Genomic DNA, 18282 nt, shown 5'->3' with positions numbered 1-18282 from the left:
CGTTCTCTGCTTTCCTCAGCTCTCGCTCTTCCCCAGCAGCACAGCTCCCCACGTGGGGATCTTGTACCTGAACCAAGAAAAGCAAAGCTGCTAATCTGACAAGATCAATCTCCAAATACCACAGGAATGCAGCCTGCCTGCCTGCTCCCATCAGAGACTCCGCTCAGCTCTAAGCACATCTGCGGTTCCTACTTCCCATAGTGCCCGGAGCTGTGTCTGCAGGGGAAGAAACTGCCCCCTCCCCCAAGTGTCTGACCTTGCTACTGAGGTCCCATCCTTCCAGGCACAGCTCAGACATCACCTGCACCAGGGAGTTCCCCTGATCAATCTCTTATCACCCCTTCCCGCTAAGGGCCTCCTCTGTCCTCACCTCTTCCAGGGCACAGCTGCCTGGATATGCGTTTGTGTCCATGCACTGCCTCCCGTAACCCCAAGTGCAGATGAGGAAAGGGAGGCCGGGAAAGGTTAAGCCAACCCAAAGCCTGTGCTCTGATCACCACAGTCCAATGCTTATCACACAATCTGTGAAGAAGGACCAGTTTGTTTGGCTTTTTAAATTTCAACTCTGTCACAGAGTGACACTTTCATAAAAGTATAAAAAAATGAATCACTAGAAAAATTAAAACATAAAACTTTATTTTTAAATTATTAGGGTCAACTGACATAAATTTACTTTCTCTAATTGCTATAGATATTCCTAAAACTTTATTATCAATTTCTCAAAAATTAGACCAGCTCACATCACTTTTGATTTCATTGCACACAACAGGCTCCCAACTGACAGGTGCCCTGCAGGGCAATTTTCTCAAGGTATGCCCAGTGCTCACCTTCAGGAAAATTAGAGAAAAGACTAGATATAGCTCCCCAGGTCCTGAACTGGGGGCAGGAGAACAGATACACCATCAGGAGCAGTTAGCAGTCTGAGGCCTCCCACTTCGACAACAGCAGATGAATTTATAACCAGGGAAAAACCAACAGGTGGGTCTACAGTATCTACCTGTGCAAAAAAGTGTGGGTCCCTAGTCATCCAGGGAAGGAGATTTGTTCAAAGAAAACACAACTTCTGGCCATCCACTGCAGATCCACCTATGAGGGTTGGAGCACAGAGAAAAGACGAAGACGATGGGGTATATAACTGTCAGGTACTCTGGGGCTGCATTCCTTGAATGGTGGGGGAGGCAGAAGAGGGAGGCTGAGACAACAAGTGAAATTAATTTAAAAGCAGAACATGGATCAGTTCCCGGAAGAGGTCAGAACAACTAACACTGAGGAACACATGAAAAAAAAATTGATGACCGAGAAATCAAGAGGACACAGATGGCCATTCCTCCCATTTCAAGTTGAAGTCCAGGCCAAGGATGGGCATTTAGTCTGTCTAGCCCACACAGGGCTGTCAACCCTGAACACTCTGCAGAGAGGAGCTCTCTGCTCTTCCTGGAAAGGCCCAGCACCTAAGGATTTCACTTTAGGGGGTACCTACTAGAAATATTAAAAATATTCTCCAAGCAAAAGGGATCTGCATTCCCCTACAGGTTGATGGTCCAGAGCCTGACACAGGACATAAAGTGGGACTGGTGGGTTTGATTCCTGGTTCTGTGCTACTGTGACCTTCAGTAAGTTACAGCTTTTTTTCATCTGTAAAGTGGGGCATAACAACACTTACTCCACAGCGTTGTTGAAAAGACTAAATGAGATAATGAATTTACGGTGTTTAGCACAGTGATTGGCACATAGTAAGTGCTCTATAAAACTGTGACATTTTATATACACAGGCTGTCTTTGTTTCCCAATGAAATGGAGGCTCTTGAGAAACCAAGATGGCGGGATAGGTAAACACCTGAAATTGCTGCCTCGCACAACCACTTCAAAAATACAACTAAAAGACAAAACGGACATCATCCAGAACCACAGGAAGGCTGGCTGAGTGGAAATTCTGCAACTAGAAGGAAAGAGAAAAGCACACTGAGACTCAGAGGAGGTGTGGAAGTAAAGTGCAGAGCTGGGCCTCATCTGGGCACCTCCAAACCTCAAACAAAGAAGAGGAATCTGCAGATCTCTCCATAGCTCCTGCTGGGTAGCCTCAGGCAGAGGCTAAATCAGCACCTCCTGAGAGATCCAAGAGCCAGTATACCCAGTGGTCAGAGTGGGACCATCCAGATTACAACTCCTCAGATCCATAAGGGACACACTTAGGGGGCAGACTCAGTGAGCACCAAAGCCCCACTGAAGCAAGTCTTGCCGCATAAGGTGTCTTCAGCACAGACGTTCTCCCACTGTAGACACAGCTGATTCTCACAGCCAATTGGCCTGGAGGTCAATTCCTCCCAGTGATACCTACAACAATCAAGGCTTAACTACAACAAGACTGTGCACAAAGCCCACAAAGGGATGCACCTAGAGTGTCCACCTCAGGTAATTGGGAAGGCTGAGCCACTGGGCCCTTTAGGACACCTAGCACAGAAAGCCACTCCATCAACACAGGGAAGCAGCCAAAATGCAGAGACAAAGAAACAGGTCAAAAATGACAGAAATGGAGGAAAGCACACTACTGGATATAGAGTTCAAAACCACGGTTATAAGGTTTTTCAAGAATTTTCTAGAAACTGCCAATAAATTTAGTGAGACCCTCGAGGATATGAAAAAGGACCAACTAGAAATTAAGCATACACTGACTGAAATAAAGAATATTATACAGAGATCCAACAACAGACTCGAGGATCGCAAGAATCAAGTCAACGATCTGAAATACGAAGAACCGGAAAAACAAAAACAAAAAAGAATCCAAAAATATGAAGATAGTCTAAAGAGCCTCCGGGACAACTTCAAGCGTACCAACATCCGAATTATAGGGGTGCCAGAAGAAGAGAGAGAGGAAGATATTGAAAACCTATTTGAAGAAATAACGACAGAAAACTTCCCCTACCTGGTGAAAGAAATAGACTTACAAGTCCAGGAAGCGCTGACAACCCCAAACAAAAGGAATCCAAAGAGGACCACATCAAGCCACATCAAATTAAAATGCCAAGAGCAAAAGACAAAGAGAGAATCTTAAAAGCAGCAAGAGAAAAACAGTTAGTTGCCTACAAGGGAATACCCGTACGACTGTCAGCTGATTTCTCAATAGAAACTATGCAGGCCAGAGGGAGTGGCAAGAAATATTCAAAGTGATGAATAGCAAGAACCTACAACCAAGATTACTTTACCCAGCAAAGGTAGCATTCAGGATTGAAGGTCAGATAAAGAGCTTCACAGATAAGGAAAAGCTAAAGGAGTTCATTACCACCAAACCAGTATTATATAAAATGCTGAAAGGTATCCTTTAAGAAGAGGAAGAAGAAGAAAAAGGTAAAGATAAAAATTATGAACAACAAATACATATCAACTAGTGATCTAAAAATCAAGTGAATAAATAATCTGATGAACAGAATAAACTGGTGAATATAATAGAATCAGGGGCATAGAAAGGGATTGGACTGACAATTCTCAGGGGGAAAGGGGTGTGGGGGGTGCAGGAAGAGACTGGAAAAAAATCGTACACCTATGGATGAGGACAGTGGGGGCGGGTAAGAGCAGAGGGTAGGGTGGGAACCGGGTGGAGGGGAGCTATGGGGGGAAAAAAGAGTAACAACTGTAATAATCTGAACGATAAAGATTTAATTAAAAAAAAAGAAATGGAGGCTCTTTGTATACAATGTGTCTTATACAATGCTTGGGCATCTAGCCCTAAAAAAGTGTCTGGCACACAGTAGGTGCTCAATAAAGATCTGTTGAATGAGTCCCAGCCAGTGTGGCTCTGCTGGTTGAGTGTCATCCCATGCACCCAGAGATCACTGGTTTAATTCCTGGTCAGGGCAGATGCCCAGCTTGTAGGCTTGATCCCCAGTAGAGGGCACGCAGGAGGCAGTGGATCAGTGGTTCTCTCCCATTGATGTCTCTCTCTCTCTCTCTCTCTCTCTCTCTCTCTCTCTCTCTCTCTCTCTCGTCCTCTCTTTCTCTAAAATCAATAAAAACATATTCAAAAAAAGATATGTTGAATGAATGACATGGTAGCTATTATCACTAGGTTTATAGGAGAGTAGAGTTGATGTGGCAACTTAAGGAATGGGAGAAACTTGAGTATGGTTAAATAGTGATATAAAGGAGTCAGTAAAGAGAATGAAGATCTAGGTTTCTGGATCTTCAGGTCCAAGATCCAGGAGAGGCTGAGGAAATCAGAGTATGGGGAAGGGACTGACCTCAGAGAAGAGATATTCTAGAGCAGTGACGGTGAACCTTTTGAGCTTGGCGTGTCAGCATTTTGAAAAACCCTAACTTAACTCTGGTGCCGTGTCACATATAGAAATTTTTTGATATTTGCAACCATAGTAAAACAAAGACTTATATTTTTCATATTTATTTTATATATTGAAATGCCATTTAACAAAGAAAAATCAACCAAAAAAATGAGTTCGCGTGTCACCTCTGACACACATGTCATAGGTTTGCCATCACTGTTCTAGAGGGTAGAAGTGACAGGACTCAGTGACTAATTGGATTGTTTCTTGAGAAAGGAAGGAGAAAGAAAGACTCCCGGATTTTTGGCTCAGGTGACAGAGTGATGGATAGTGGTGTCATTCACTGAAATAGGCAACGTGCTTGGACTGATCTGATTTACTGAAAATTCAATGAGGTGGAGACACTAATGTTGAGATGTTGGAGAGTCATCCAAGTGGAGCTGTCCAGCAGGAAGTTGGGTATTTGAGTCTACAGATCAGGAGAGGTCTGGGCTCAAACAGATTTGGGAGTCATCAGCACACACGTGTTAGCTGAAGCAGTGGAGGGAGAAGGGAGCCATAATGAGCCGTGGCAGACATCAACAGTTAAGGGTGGGCACAAAAGAAGGAGATTGTTTGCAAAAGAGACTGAGAAGGAACAATCAGAGAAGTAGGAGAACTGGAAGCGAGCTTGGTCAAAGACTTTATGAGGAGAGTTTCAAATGCTCAAAATGGAGGAAGAGATCATTACTGTCACATGCTCAGAGATGTCAAAATAAAAAGGAGAAGGTCTATCCACTGGATGTGTCAGGTAGTCCTTTTGGTGACCCGGACTAGAGCACTGCAGGGAGGGGAGAGTGGGAGAGGAAGCTAGACTATAGACATGAAGCGTTAGTGGGATGTGAGGAAGCGGAGAAAGCAATTATAGCCAGCCTTCTGCACACGAAGGGGTGGGGCGGGGGCTCAGTTTGCTCCTGGTATAGAAGGACAGTGATTCTGTAGAAGTGGACAGTGCTCTGCTCTCCTCTGTAATTTATGGTACAGCACAAGCTTAGCAAGGATGCCTCTCAATCTTAGCTGCGCCCTCCCCGCCCCCCCCCCCCCCCCCCCGCCCCCAATGCTGCAGTGACAAAAGTCCCAGGATCCTTTTCTGGAATGGCAGAGAGGGAGGGGTTTTGGAATGTGGGGATACCAGACACCCAGCTACCCTGGCCAGGAGCCCACAAGCTCTCAAAGCCCCCAGGGCAGTGTAATAGGCCTCCTGTACCTTCTCACGCGAGGGTCCTAAAACAGGCAGCTGGGACTCTGTCAATACTCCAGACGTGCTGCCTCCGAGAGCTCAGAAAGGTTTCAAAGGCCATCCTTGTGCTCTGGGGAATTCATCTGGTTTGGACCAGGCAATGACTCCTCAGCAGTGAGAATCACAGACACACACAACCACAGATAAACACCATGCACCCTGTCCGTCCTAGAGCAAAGTGTGTCTTAGGAGAAGTGAGGCTTTCCTTTCGTAGAGCTGTAGCAATTCTACATTGATACCTCATTTGCCACCACCAGGCATCTGGTAGACCTCTGCACTTTGATAACTAGCCAGCCTGCCATGAGATGGCAGCCGGGAGAGGACGCAGAATGCAGCAGGTAAGTGTGTGGAGTCTGTGGTTAGAGGGCTTGGGTTAAAACTTGGCTTCATCACTTCCTATTGGTGTGACCTCAGGCAAATTGCTTGGCTTCTCTACCCCTCTATCTCCCCCGATTTAAAAAAGGATTAATAACAATACCCATCTCATATGATTGTTGGAAGGATTAAAACAGGAAAAAAATAGGAAAAGGCCTTAGCATAGGACCTGATACATCAATACTGATCCATCACTAGGTGTTAGCTATCCTGGTGGCTGCTGCTGGCAGTGCTCTGCACATGGCCATGGTCTGGGGTTGGGTTCTGCTTCCGGCTGAAGGTGTCTGCCAAGGGCTTTTAGCCTGTGGGTGCCGCAACTGCTCCCAATGCTGAGTGGCCCCTCTGGCCACCATCTAAAAGACATGATACTCAATCTTTCACCAAAGCACAAAAAACGCCACTCAAACACATGTAGCAAAGCACTGTCAGGAAAATGGGTGTGTTGATTAAGGTTTTATGAGTTATATTTTTTTCTTTAAACCTACAGTGCAAAATGTTTACCTTGACCTATCTGAAATCTTTATTTCTTTCTAAAAAACTTACCTGATTATAAAAAAGTCATTGAGAAGATGACAATTCACTTAGTAAGTGTCTAACAATTATGCTGAAGTGATCTAACATTTAGCCCCAAGATATATCATCTCAATTCATCCTCTTGACTAATGAGTTAAGTAATGCTCAGACTTTCCAAAGATCACACAGTCTGTTAAGATATGAGAACTTCTGTCTCCAAATCTCAAGTCTTTCCAATCTACTGTGCATTGGTATGTGTCAAAATAATTATAATTTTTTCTAGTAGCTCTCTCCATGGGAACAGTGTTTTATCAACATTCCTCACACCCTCACTTTCCTGAGGGCAGATATTAATATCCATTCATAAAACAAACAATAAGTGCCTACTATGTGCTAAAGGCTCTGCTAAGTGTTGGCATCCATGAATGTCTCTATTCTAAGAAGTGCAGAACCTACTATGGTAGAAGAAACATCAACAAATTATAAATACAATAAAGAGCTATGTATGTAGCACTGGTAATACAGATTGAGAAAAGAGTAACTGGGTGCATGCAAAGGGGTGGAGGTCACAGACGACTTTTCCATTCCATGAGACCAACAGATGAAGGGCCTCAATCCAATGTTTAGAGCAGAGAAGATGCTCAATAAATTTGAGTTCCTTTGGATCTTCTGCCCAAAGATGTATCCAGGCAGGCAAGTTTCAATAAGGAATGAAAGGAGGATCTCCCAACAGAGAGCACAAACATGTGAGAGGGAACAAGCCGGCTTCCCAGAGGAGCAGGACTCTGCAGCCTGGACCACACGGCACATCGGCATCCCTTCCATTACCACTGCCTGATCCACTACCTGTGTGCAGGTGTGGGAGTCAGTGACTGGGTGAGCACAAGGAGGAAGGAGGCTTAGGATGGAGTGAGAGTGAAATAAGGTTGGGGAAAAAACAAACAAATAAAAACAAAGAACAAAACCCCACCTGTGGGACTGATGGTATAATACATGTAATTGGAACCCTGAGAAGGGAGGTGGGACAGAAAAAAATATTTGAAAACAATGTCAAAACTCCAAGATTTGATTTTAAAAATGAAGTATGGATCCATAGATCCAAGGAGAAAAATAAACACAAGCTAGGGTTTGTAAAGAAAACCATAACAAGATCATTATAATCAAATTACTGAAAATCAGTGATAAGAAGAAACACTCAAAAAGTAGCCAAAGGAAAATAAAAACATTATAAACAAAGTAAAAACCTACTAGAATAGCTAAAATTAAAAACACTGATGACACCGATATAGAAAACCTAAAACTCTCATATACTGCTGGCAGGAAAGCAAAATGACGTAGTTAATTTTTAAAAAGTTTGCAATTTCTTATATAAAGTGAAGCATACATCCTGTCCACAAATGTGTATAGTGTCTCTATTTTAAAAGCTAAAACCTGGAATTAACCCAAATGTCTTTTGAGTGCTCAATAGATAAACAGACTATTACATCCATACCAGGGAATACTATTTAGCAACAAAAAGGAACAACGGATCCACACAACACATGGGTGAATCTCAAATGCATTTTAATAAGTGAAAGAGGCAGACTCAAAAGGCTACGTACTGTATGATCCCATTTATATGAAATTCTGGAAATATTATAGGGACAGAAAACTGATTAGTGGTTACCAGGGCCGGCGGTTGGGGGGGTCAGGGGAAGGTTAAGTGTATAGGAGCACAAGGAAACTTAGGGGGATGCTGACAGAAATGTTCTATTGATGGTTATGCAACAGGCATGCATTTACCCAATTCACACAACTACACTAAGAAGCCATTTTTACTGCTTGTAAATTACACTTTAACAAACCTTATTTTTACTAAAAGTATGATACATCCCTACAATTATATATTATGAAATCATTTTAAAAATAAGATGGATCCATTTATACTGGTAATAGGATAATCTCTAACATATACTATTAGGAGTAAAAAGCAAGATACAGAACAATAAATACAGTATGTTCCCATTTATGGTAATACTGACTATCTCTGGGGAAGGGACCTAGAGTGGGAGTATATATCCTTTGGCCTGTTTGAGTTATTTACTTTTTTTAAATCGCATGCTCACATTATTTTCAATTAGAAAAAGTAAAAGAAACTATTTACAGGTCAAGGAAAACTCACAGGTGTCTGGCCCAGAGGATTGAGAAAACACAGGTAAGAATATGGAACACAGTGCCAGATACTTAAGAGGTGCTCAGTAAATAGCTGGGGGAAGGAAAATATTTGGAATCAATTCAGAGGCAAATCCAGGACAATCTGAACACCAGATTTTCAGCCAGAAGGGCCCCTGTTTTACACAAGTAGCTGAGTTTGCATCGCTCAGTTAGAAAAAGAAAAGGAGCATAAAACGCACATATCCTGGATTTATGCTTGGGCAGGCTTTATGTTTCTCAGCACCCTTGTGCAGCACCCTCTGTGCCCTAACCGCAGCCTTCAAAGGGATGGGGTGCAAGCCCTTTCCCCAGGGAGCGCAGCCCACCCCAGGGCTGCTCCGGTGGCCCAAGAGCGATTCATATGCCCGGAGGGTCCTGAGCAGCCTTTCCCCGGCCCCCCAGGTCAGACACTCCCATAATTTTCTGAAGAAACGAAACAACCCTGACAGTCTCCTTGCACTCCAGGCTGCAGACAAGACAATCTCCGCACGTCAGGCCCAGCTCCACACGAAGGCTTCAGTGAAAGAAAACCCGAAAGGAAAAGGCAGGTAAGTGACCAAGGCCCCTCGGCAGCATTTGGTAAAGGGAGCTCCCAGGGTTTGGCACAGCTTTGTTCAGCAAGCCTGTTACCAAGGGAATCAGGAATCCAGAATGCAAAGTGGACAAGGAGAGATGGTGTCAAAATAGCCAGCCTCAGAGACTCCTCTTTGATCCCTGCTTTATTTGGCCTTGCCGCTCCTAGCTTCCAAAAATGTTTGACCATTGCCCTGGCTGGTAGGCTCAGTTGGTTGGGCATCATTCCAGTTCAATTCCTGGTCAGGGCACATGTCTGCCCGGGTTGCCAGCTCAATCCCCAGTAGTGGGGGCATGCAGGAAGCAGTCAATCAATGTTTCACTCTCACATTGATGTCTCTCTCTCTCTCTCTCTCTCTCTCTCTCTCTCTCTCTCTCTCTCTCTCTCCCCCCTACTCCTTTCTTCTCTCTCAGTAAAAACAAAACAAAACAAAACAAAACAAACAAAAAAACCTTTAAAAATTAAAATAAACAAACAGTTTGGCCACTGATGCTATGACTAGGCTCTCCTGTACTTGACTGGGCCACTGCCTTGCCTGGCTGCCTCTGGATGCCTGGTTTCCACAGGGCAACCACACAGGTTCTCCCTCTGCCTCTCCCACAGAACAAGCTGTGCAGGTAGGTGAACAGGGGATGAGATACAGCAAGGGCACGGAGTGGGATTGGGGTGGGAACCAACTAAAAGCAAAGTCCTTTCCAGGGACCCACAGACTCAAGGACACAGAAGAGAAGTTACGACAGAATCTGGTTTCCACTGGAGCACATCACTTGCCCTGAGGGCAGGGTTTCTGACTCCCACACCAGGAGCCAGGCAGGCTGTCTCGGTGGTGGTGGGAAGAAAGAGGGGCACTTACCGGGGGAAGATGGCAGTCATCAAGGCTGAAGCATAGCCAGGCTTGCAAGCTCCCTCTGAGAAGTTTGCGTACTTGGTGGCTAACTCCGCAGGCCTGTGGGAGGAGAAGGAGAGTCACAGCCTGCCAGGCACTCAGCTGTCAGGGGGTTACTGGTTTGTGAAGAGCTGTAGGTGTTAAGCCTTGAATAAAGCTTCATTTCCTACCATCAGCACGTAAGTCCTTCTTTACACCAAGGCTTCAGGGGGGGCAAACCCCTCCCAAATCAAAAAGCCCTAAAGGACTAGGTAGATAAATAAGCAAGGCCCATCCTGGAACTTGGTAAAAGGAACTCACATAGAGTTCCTAGGGTTCACATAGATTCTCTGCAGTAACTCTGATACCGAGGAAATCAGGAACTCCATCCAGGCTCCCAGACTGGGAAAGTAGAGCCTGGACATCTGAAGAGAGAGCTGCTCAGGCTTCGGTCAAGTCAGCGGCACTGCCCTTTCCACATCCTTCTATATGCCCCCGGCCAGCCTCATCTGCCTCGATGCTCTCCAGCCTTGGGAGCCACTCAGGGTGCCCTGAATACAGATCACATGTACGCTGGGGCTATTTACTGTGACCGTCAGACATTTAGTTGAGAAAGCTCTCGTGCTCTTCTATTCTCTCTGCCTGGAGTGTTCTTCCTTGTCCTTCTCTACTTGGCTATGCCCACTGGGTTTTCAAAACTAAGCTCCGATGTCCACTTCAGTGGGAGTAATTCCCTGACCTCCAGACTGCCGCCGCCACCCACACTACATGCTAACTCCCATCAGCACTCGCTGTCCTGTGCCGTCATTGTTGGTAGCATGTCTCCCTCTTTACACTGTAATTTCCTGAGCTCAGTCTGACTGAACTCTGTGCCCCATACCTTACAAAGAAATGGGCAAACAAAGACCCTTATAATTTTATTAAGGAACAAAAAGACCCTGAAAGTCTCACTGTACTTGGACTGGAACCAGGACAGTCTTGGGAACCCACAAGTCAGAGATGGCTGAGTATTTTTCAGAAGACTTGTGTGTTTTAGCCCTGGCTTTGTTGCCGTGACTGTAGACAAGTCACCTCATACCTTTGGGCTTCAATGCCTTTGTGTGTTCAGTGTGGGGCTGGAGTAATTTACCGAAAACTACATGGGAAGACCAGGATACTTTCAGTGACTGCTGGGGCTGGAGGCCCTGCCTGCTGGGGCACCTGAGGAAGTCCCGGCTGGCTGCCAGTTCCCAGGCCCAGCCTCCCCCCACCTCCGCCCTTCAACCTGCTGCCAAAACTGATCACTCTGATGCCCAGCTGATCTACTGTGCTGGGGCCCTGTGGCAAATTTCCCTTAGGGCCGCCTCCCGCAGGGACTGGGTGGGGTCATATAAGGTGGTGGTGTTGGGGGTGGAGGGGCTGGCACCTGCACTAGATAGCCAGAAACAATGGGGCACTGCCTATCATGGGCCACGTGTGACTTACTCATGTGCCCCTGAGGGCCTAGCCCAGGATAGTACACAGAGTAACTGCTCAGTGAATTTAGACGAACTCTTCTGTATCCATGTGCAATTTCTTCTAGAAGTCTATGTATTTTTTAGCCGTCCCTACCAATGATATTTAAAGCCTGAAATGCAAAAGCAAATGAGGAGTGACAGGCCAGGGCAGGGACTTTATTTGGTAGGCAAAAAAAAGTCAAAGGCTTAATAAGAAAATTTACATAACAATATTTTTCTTATGGAAACAACTCTACTTCAGAAACAAAATGTAAACTACATTTCAATTACTAAACTTACTGGAAGCTTTGGACTAGGCACAGTGATGAAAACTATAGATTTTTTAAATTACTCCTCTCAATAGCCATGCGCTATTAATTATTAATTTATCCACAAGCTCAGGAAGATGAAGAGACTTATCCAAAATCACACAGCTAGTAAGTGACAGATGCTGGATTTGAATCTGTTTCTAACACCAGTGCAGGAGCTCTTAACATGGCATTGCCAGCAGCGTGGATCGCAGTGAGTGCCATCACAGGGAAGCGGAGTCTAGGGCTAGTGCTCAAGTGGCAGTGCCAACTGGAGACGGGAAGAGGGTCAAAAGTGTGTATGTGAGCAGCGAGGCACCATGAGTTCCTCATATTCTTGTCTCCCAATCCCCCACCACCTGCCTGCCCACCTTGTACAGTGGGTACCTGCGGTCCTTCTGAATTCTAGAAAGTTTCACAAAGAGTATGAAAGATGAATGGCAGTTGCCTCTTTAACACAGTGCACTGCATAAATACACGTACAATAAGAGACAAACCTTTGGCCACCTCTTTCCTCTCTAGTTTACACCATCAACTTTTGGCAAGGTGCTTCAAGAATAAGGGCTATGGGACAGTCCAGGGTCCATGGGCTCAGGTAACCTTTGGCAGAGAAGAGGGAGCACCGGCAAGATGGAGCACAGGGAGCCAGAACCCGGCAGGAAAGGCTCTTTTCATGGCAGTGCAAGGTAGTCACACATCAAGGATGATCAGCTCTAAACACCCCTCTGCCCCCGCCCAATTCAAAAAGCAACAGTAACTTCGAAAACACAGGGCCCTGGGTACAGTGGGTGGGTCAAATTATTACCAAATTAAAATGCCTTAGAGATGGCCTCCTGACTATCCCAGTAAGAGAAGAATAGGGGGAGTGTTGGGAACTCTGAGTCATACAGCAGGCTGGGACCCCTGGGGCAGTTAGCGGTCAAAACCACCAAGACTAACAGTCGCCAACTCCCTGGGGCCAGAATGGTTAGTTTCTCTAAGGCACTCACACTCCAAATGCCAGGAGGCCCCCACAGATGTCTGATCCAATCATGCAGCCCTTGTTCTTCTCAGACTCTGCAGCTGGCCTTTCATTTCGGGAGCTTTAGCATTTCAAACAGTAAGAGCACCCATTGTCCCACACACGTGACTACCAAGCCCCTGGGGTGAAGAGTGGAAACCACTGCACTCTCACGAGGAAGTCCAGATGGACAGACTGGAATCTGAAAGAAGGAACCAGACCTCACTCCCCGGCTTCACTCAGAAGCACCACGTTGAAGGAATCAGGCCAAGCAATGGGTTGTAAGTAAGAAGTGCAGGATCTGGAATCAGAAGCCTTCTCAGAGGACACCGGCGAGCTGTGTGGCCTTGGTTAAGCGATGAAAAATCGGATTCTCAGCTTCCTCATCTGCAAATGGGAACCCCTATGGTCCCAGGGATCTTGGGGGGATGTGGTGAGAAAGCCCACGTGGAGGGCAGCACCACACATGTGCTGTGAGAGATGAGGTGGCAGCGGCCGGCAGCCAGGCTTTGAACACTTGGCTCAAGTTGGGGTTCTGTCACCGAGAGAGTCACTGGGTGATTTCCAGTGGAAGAGTGCATTTTAAGGCTCAACATCTGGGAGACAAAGAGTAGCTTTAGCATTTAGCACTGCAAGAGGAGAGAGTGTGATGTCTCAGTTGCCAAGGGAAGGAAGTATCTCAAGAAGGACAGAGGGACCAGCTGTGTCAAACAGAGGGGTAGGCCTGATGTGGCCCTAGGACTGACAGCTGGATTTGGCAACATGAGGTTACTCCGGACCTTGAAAAGAGCTGTTTCACTGGAGGGGTGAGGGCGAGGGGACGAAATGCTTATTTCATTGGATTTAAGAGAAACGGAAGAATTGGAGACATGGAATATAAACTAGAGTTTTGCTATAAAGGAAGACAGAGAAATGAGGCAATTAGCTGGATGAGAGAAGCAAGGCAATATTTTAGCATGTTTATAAGCTGCTCAGAATAAGAGAAAAACTCATGAGTAGTCGAGATGGAACAGCTGTAGGAAAAATGCCTTTTCGTAGGTGAGGGGAAAGGACTTAATACAAAAGAAGGGTTGGCCTTATCTCTGCTCACCTTGCTCTTCCCTGTGATCACCTATGCATCTTGCAATATTCAGTTTAAGTACCGCTTCCTTCATGAAGCTTTTTATGATTACTTCCCTTCTGGAGTAGGACCAGCCCTTTCTGCCTGTGGACCCCATCTTACCTAGAGCTGACTTCCACCTTCAGCTTGTCCACTTGTCTCCACACACTCTTTCTCTCCCACCTCCTTCCCTTCCTTCCTCTCATTCATTCATTCACTCAACAAATATGTAGAGGCTACGCAGTGACTTTGGGCACATTATTTAATTACTCTGTGCCTTAATTTCCACATCTTCAAAACTGGGATTATAGTAGTTCTTGCCGAACCGGTTTGGCTCAGCGGATAGAGCGTCGGCCTGCGGACTCAAGGGTCCAGGGTTCGATTCCGGTCAAGGGCATGTACCCTAGTTGCGGGCACATCCCCAGTGGGGGGCGTGCAGGAGGCAGCTGATTGATCTCTCTCATCGATGTTTCTAACTCTCTATCCCTCTCCCTTCTTCTCTGTAAAAAAAAAAAAAAAAAAAAAAATCTATAGTAGTTCTTCATAAAGTTGTTGTGAGGATTATGTTGAGAAAAACGTGCTTACTACAATGCCTGGCACATAGTTTCTTTCTAAATACATGTTAACAGTGACAGTCTTATTGTTATCTGCCAGACACTGGCCTGGGGTTAGGGCTAAAATGACCAGAACAGTCATGGCCTGGCACTCCTTACACTAAGAAGTAATAATCCATTTACATATATTTTTAAAAATCAATTAATTAATTAATTTAATTCTTTATCCTCACCCAAGGAGTGAGGATATTTTTTTCCATTGATTATTAAAGAGGATGAGGCAGGGGAGAGGAAGAGAGAGAGAAACATTGATGTGACAGAGACATGTATGCCCCGACTGGGGGCAGGGGTTGAACCTGCAACCCAGGTATGTGCCCTTGACTAGAAACGGAACGCACGACCCTTCGGTGCACAGGTTGACACTCTAACCACAGAGCCATGCTGGCCAGAGCATCTACTTATCTTTTTCTCCTAGACCAGAGGTTGCCACATTTTTTTGCCACGCCTCACCTAAGCATCTCTAAAATCCTGATGCCCCCGCTGTGACACATAATTCTTATTATTCAAATGTGAACTCCTATTCACGTGGAGGAAGCCTAAAAGGCCATGAACGTGATCTAAACAAGCTTCCAAAGACATGGAATCCATAAAAGAGAAAAATAAAGAACGAAAGGACAGTTGAAGTATTGAAGAAGAAATCACTAAGAAATTGTTAAAAAATAATAATATGATCCTAACAGGTTTGGCTCGGTGGATGGCGCGTCGGCCTGCGGACTGAAAGGTCCCGGGTTCGATTCTGGTCAAGGGCATGTACCTTGGTTGCGGGCACATCCCCAGTAGGGGGTGTGCAGGAGGCAGCTGATCGATGTGTCTCTCTCATCGATGTTTCTAACTCTTTTATTACTCTCCCTTCCTCTCTGTAAAAATCAATAAAAATATATTAAAAATAATAATAATATGAAGTGATATGAAAAAATAGCAAATAAAGTTTCAAAACATATAATAGAGAACTGAAATGCATAAACATATTATAACATGTATTTAGTAGTATATATTATACATAAGGCCCCTAGAACCATAAGAAATGCAAAAAAAATCACTGTTAGTAACTCATTCTCGAATTGCCTCCCTTAAAAATCAAATTGCCCCCCTGTGGAGGGTGTGCACCATGTTGGGAACCACTGTCCTAACCGTGAAAATTGAGCCTAGTGCATAGCACAGAGCACCAAGCGTAGCACAGAATACATAAGTACCCAACAAAATGTTTGTTAGACTAAACCCAACTGGTTAACTTGACTTGAAAGTTAATTGACAAGAAGTGTGGGGGAGAGGTGGGGACAGCTGAGGAAAATGGAGACGGGACTTCAACAGTTATTCCTGAGGACTCAATAGATCAGTGATGGGTATCTTGTGACCAGTAGTCTAATTCCTATGATCCTCTCAGAGAGGACTGAACTCAGATTAGCCCCTACTATGCACCCTCCCTCATTCTATCTGCTAGTTTACTGATGTGCAGGTCAAGAAACTGACTGTGAGCATGAAGTAAGACCATGTAAGAAACCATTCACACTGCCTGGCAAATAATAGTTAATAAATACCAGTTTCCTTTCAAGCAAATACAGCAACTTAAAGGCAGCCAACATTACTGTGCTGGGAGGGCTTGCATGAACACAGATAAGAAGCCTCAGCACAGACCTCACCTCCCTCTGCTTCTTCAGGTCTGTTCCCTCTGCCCGTCCTTACGAAGATGCTCTTCTCCGATAACTAGAGGGTTGTTTCTGGGGCAATGACATTATTTCACAAATGAAAGAAGCTGCTTAGGTTAGATTTAGTAATCTTATTCTGTAACTAAGCATTTTTATTTTAACTTATTTTCTGAAATAGCTTTTATGTAAGAAAGGTAATACTGCCATCGATCCTTTTAAGCTCCAAGATGGAAACTTTTCTTCTTAAGGACAATTTTAGCTCCTTTGACTCCCTCTCTCCTCCAACCCCATGACGCCACTGATACAGGTCTGCTGGTCCTTGTTGCAATATCATGAGTCTCTTCATTCACTCACATTCGGGGTGCTGTCGTTCAATCCTGCCCTGAGTTATCACGGACCCTTTGCTCTCCGTGAACTCCAGAGCAGACTTGGGCTTCTATACAGTTTTTGCCTCACAGTGATCAGCGATAAACCCGACAATGCTCTCTCATGTTTCTTCCATCACTTTAAGAGGAACTACTTGATCTGAGCCATCTGGAATTTGTGGTATTTCCCAGCGCTGGAGGCCCTGCTTTCCATCTCTGGGTACTGGGCACAGCAACAGATTTTCAACATACCAGGCTACTCTACTATTTGATTCAGTGATGACTGCATTTTAACTTCATCTCCAGGGTCTTGCAATGTATTTCATTTTGACTGGTTAGCATGCTCTCCATCCAGTAGGCTCTTGCTTAGCCTGAGCTATGTAGGCAATTCTCACAGACTCTCCACCAGGGCTCTGTTGTGACCTCTCCAGTTCAATCTCGTTTCTTTGAAAATTAAAAGACACATCCTCTTTCTGGGTGGTACTGAAAAGAGCAAAGAAACTAAGATTTATTGAGCATAAACCATGAGCCAGACAGTTGGCCTAATTATCTAATTTAGCTTTACAATAATCCTCTATGACAGGATAGCCCTTAGGCCCAGAGGACATGTTGAAAGATGTGCTGTTCCACGTCTAAACTATGAAATTTCAAACGATACATTTTTATAGGGATTGCATTCAATCTGTAGATCGCTTTCAGTAGTATGGACATTTTAACAATATTCTTCCGATCCATCAGATGAATATTTTTCCATTTATTTGTGTCCTCTTCAATTTCTTTCATGGATGTCTTACAGTTTTCAGTGTCTGGGTCTTTTGCCTCCTTAGTTAGTTAAACTTATTCCTAGGTATTTTATTCTCTTTGATGCAAATTGTAAATGGGATGGGCTATTTTCTTAATTTCTTTCTTATAGTTCATTATTCATGTATAGAAATGCAACTAATTTTTTGTGTATTGATTTTGTATCCTGCAACTTTACTAAATCTGTTTAATACTTCTAACAATTTTATGGTGGATTTTTAAGGGTTTTTTATATCTTGTCATCTGCAAATACTGACAGTCTTACTTTTTTGGATTTGGATGCCTTTTATTTCTTTTTCTTGCCCAATTACTTTGACTAGGACTTTCAGTACTATAATGAATAAGTAAGAGTGAGCATCCTTATCTTTTTCCTGATTTTAGAGGAAAAAATTTCCAGCTTTTCCCACTGAGTATGATGCCAGCGGTAGGCTAGCCATATGATGTATGACACTCTCTCTCGATGCTGGGCAGCAGCAGCAAGCTGTATCTCCCAGTCAGACAGGTGACTGCAATGGTAAATAACTGATGCGCCACGATGTACTATGTTGCCAGCATTTTGGGGATATTGTGTTCTGAGCACGTTTAAGATAGGCTAGGCTAAACTATGATGTTTGGTAGGTTAGGTATATTATATACATTTTTGACTTAACAATATTTTCAACAATAAGTCAAGGAGCATCTGTATAGGTATTTGTGTATGTCTACTTCTATGCTTTCTATTCTATTACCAATACCATGAACAGAATACTTGATTACTGTAGCATTATTGTAAGTCTGAAGTCATGTAGCATCGGTCCATAAACTTTGTTCTTTGTTAGCATTTTGTGGCCTATTTTGGGTCTTTTGCCTTTCCATATCCTATATAATAAAAGTGTAATATGCAAATCGACCAAATGGCGGA

At 44.5% G+C, this 18282-nt stretch overlaps 1 protein-coding gene across 4 annotated transcripts in view; it reads right to left on the bottom strand.

The window, feature by feature from the left end:
• The window catches only part of ST3GAL3 (ST3 beta-galactoside alpha-2,3-sialyltransferase 3), a 166812-nt gene that overhangs the window by 55099 nt on the left and 93431 nt on the right, over positions 1 to 18282 (bottom strand). For 2 of the 4 annotated variants that reach the window (XM_059689882.1, XM_059689883.1), the window contains one exon: positions 10062 to 10154. The exons of the other annotated variants lie outside the window; for them this stretch is intronic. In XM_059689882.1, coding sequence (XP_059545865.1) covers positions 10062 to 10154 — 93 coding nt within the window. The remainder of the gene's footprint in view (positions 1 to 10061; positions 10155 to 18282) is intronic. 4 annotated transcript variants of the gene reach the window in all.

This window comes from Myotis daubentonii, chromosome 3 (genome assembly GCF_963259705.1).
Source record: "Myotis daubentonii chromosome 3, mMyoDau2.1, whole genome shotgun sequence".
In the NCBI taxonomy this organism is placed as follows: domain Eukaryota; kingdom Metazoa; phylum Chordata; class Mammalia; order Chiroptera; family Vespertilionidae; genus Myotis; species Myotis daubentonii.
The sequence above is the reverse complement of the archived record's forward strand: the minus strand, read 5'-3'. Positions and strand labels throughout refer to the sequence as shown.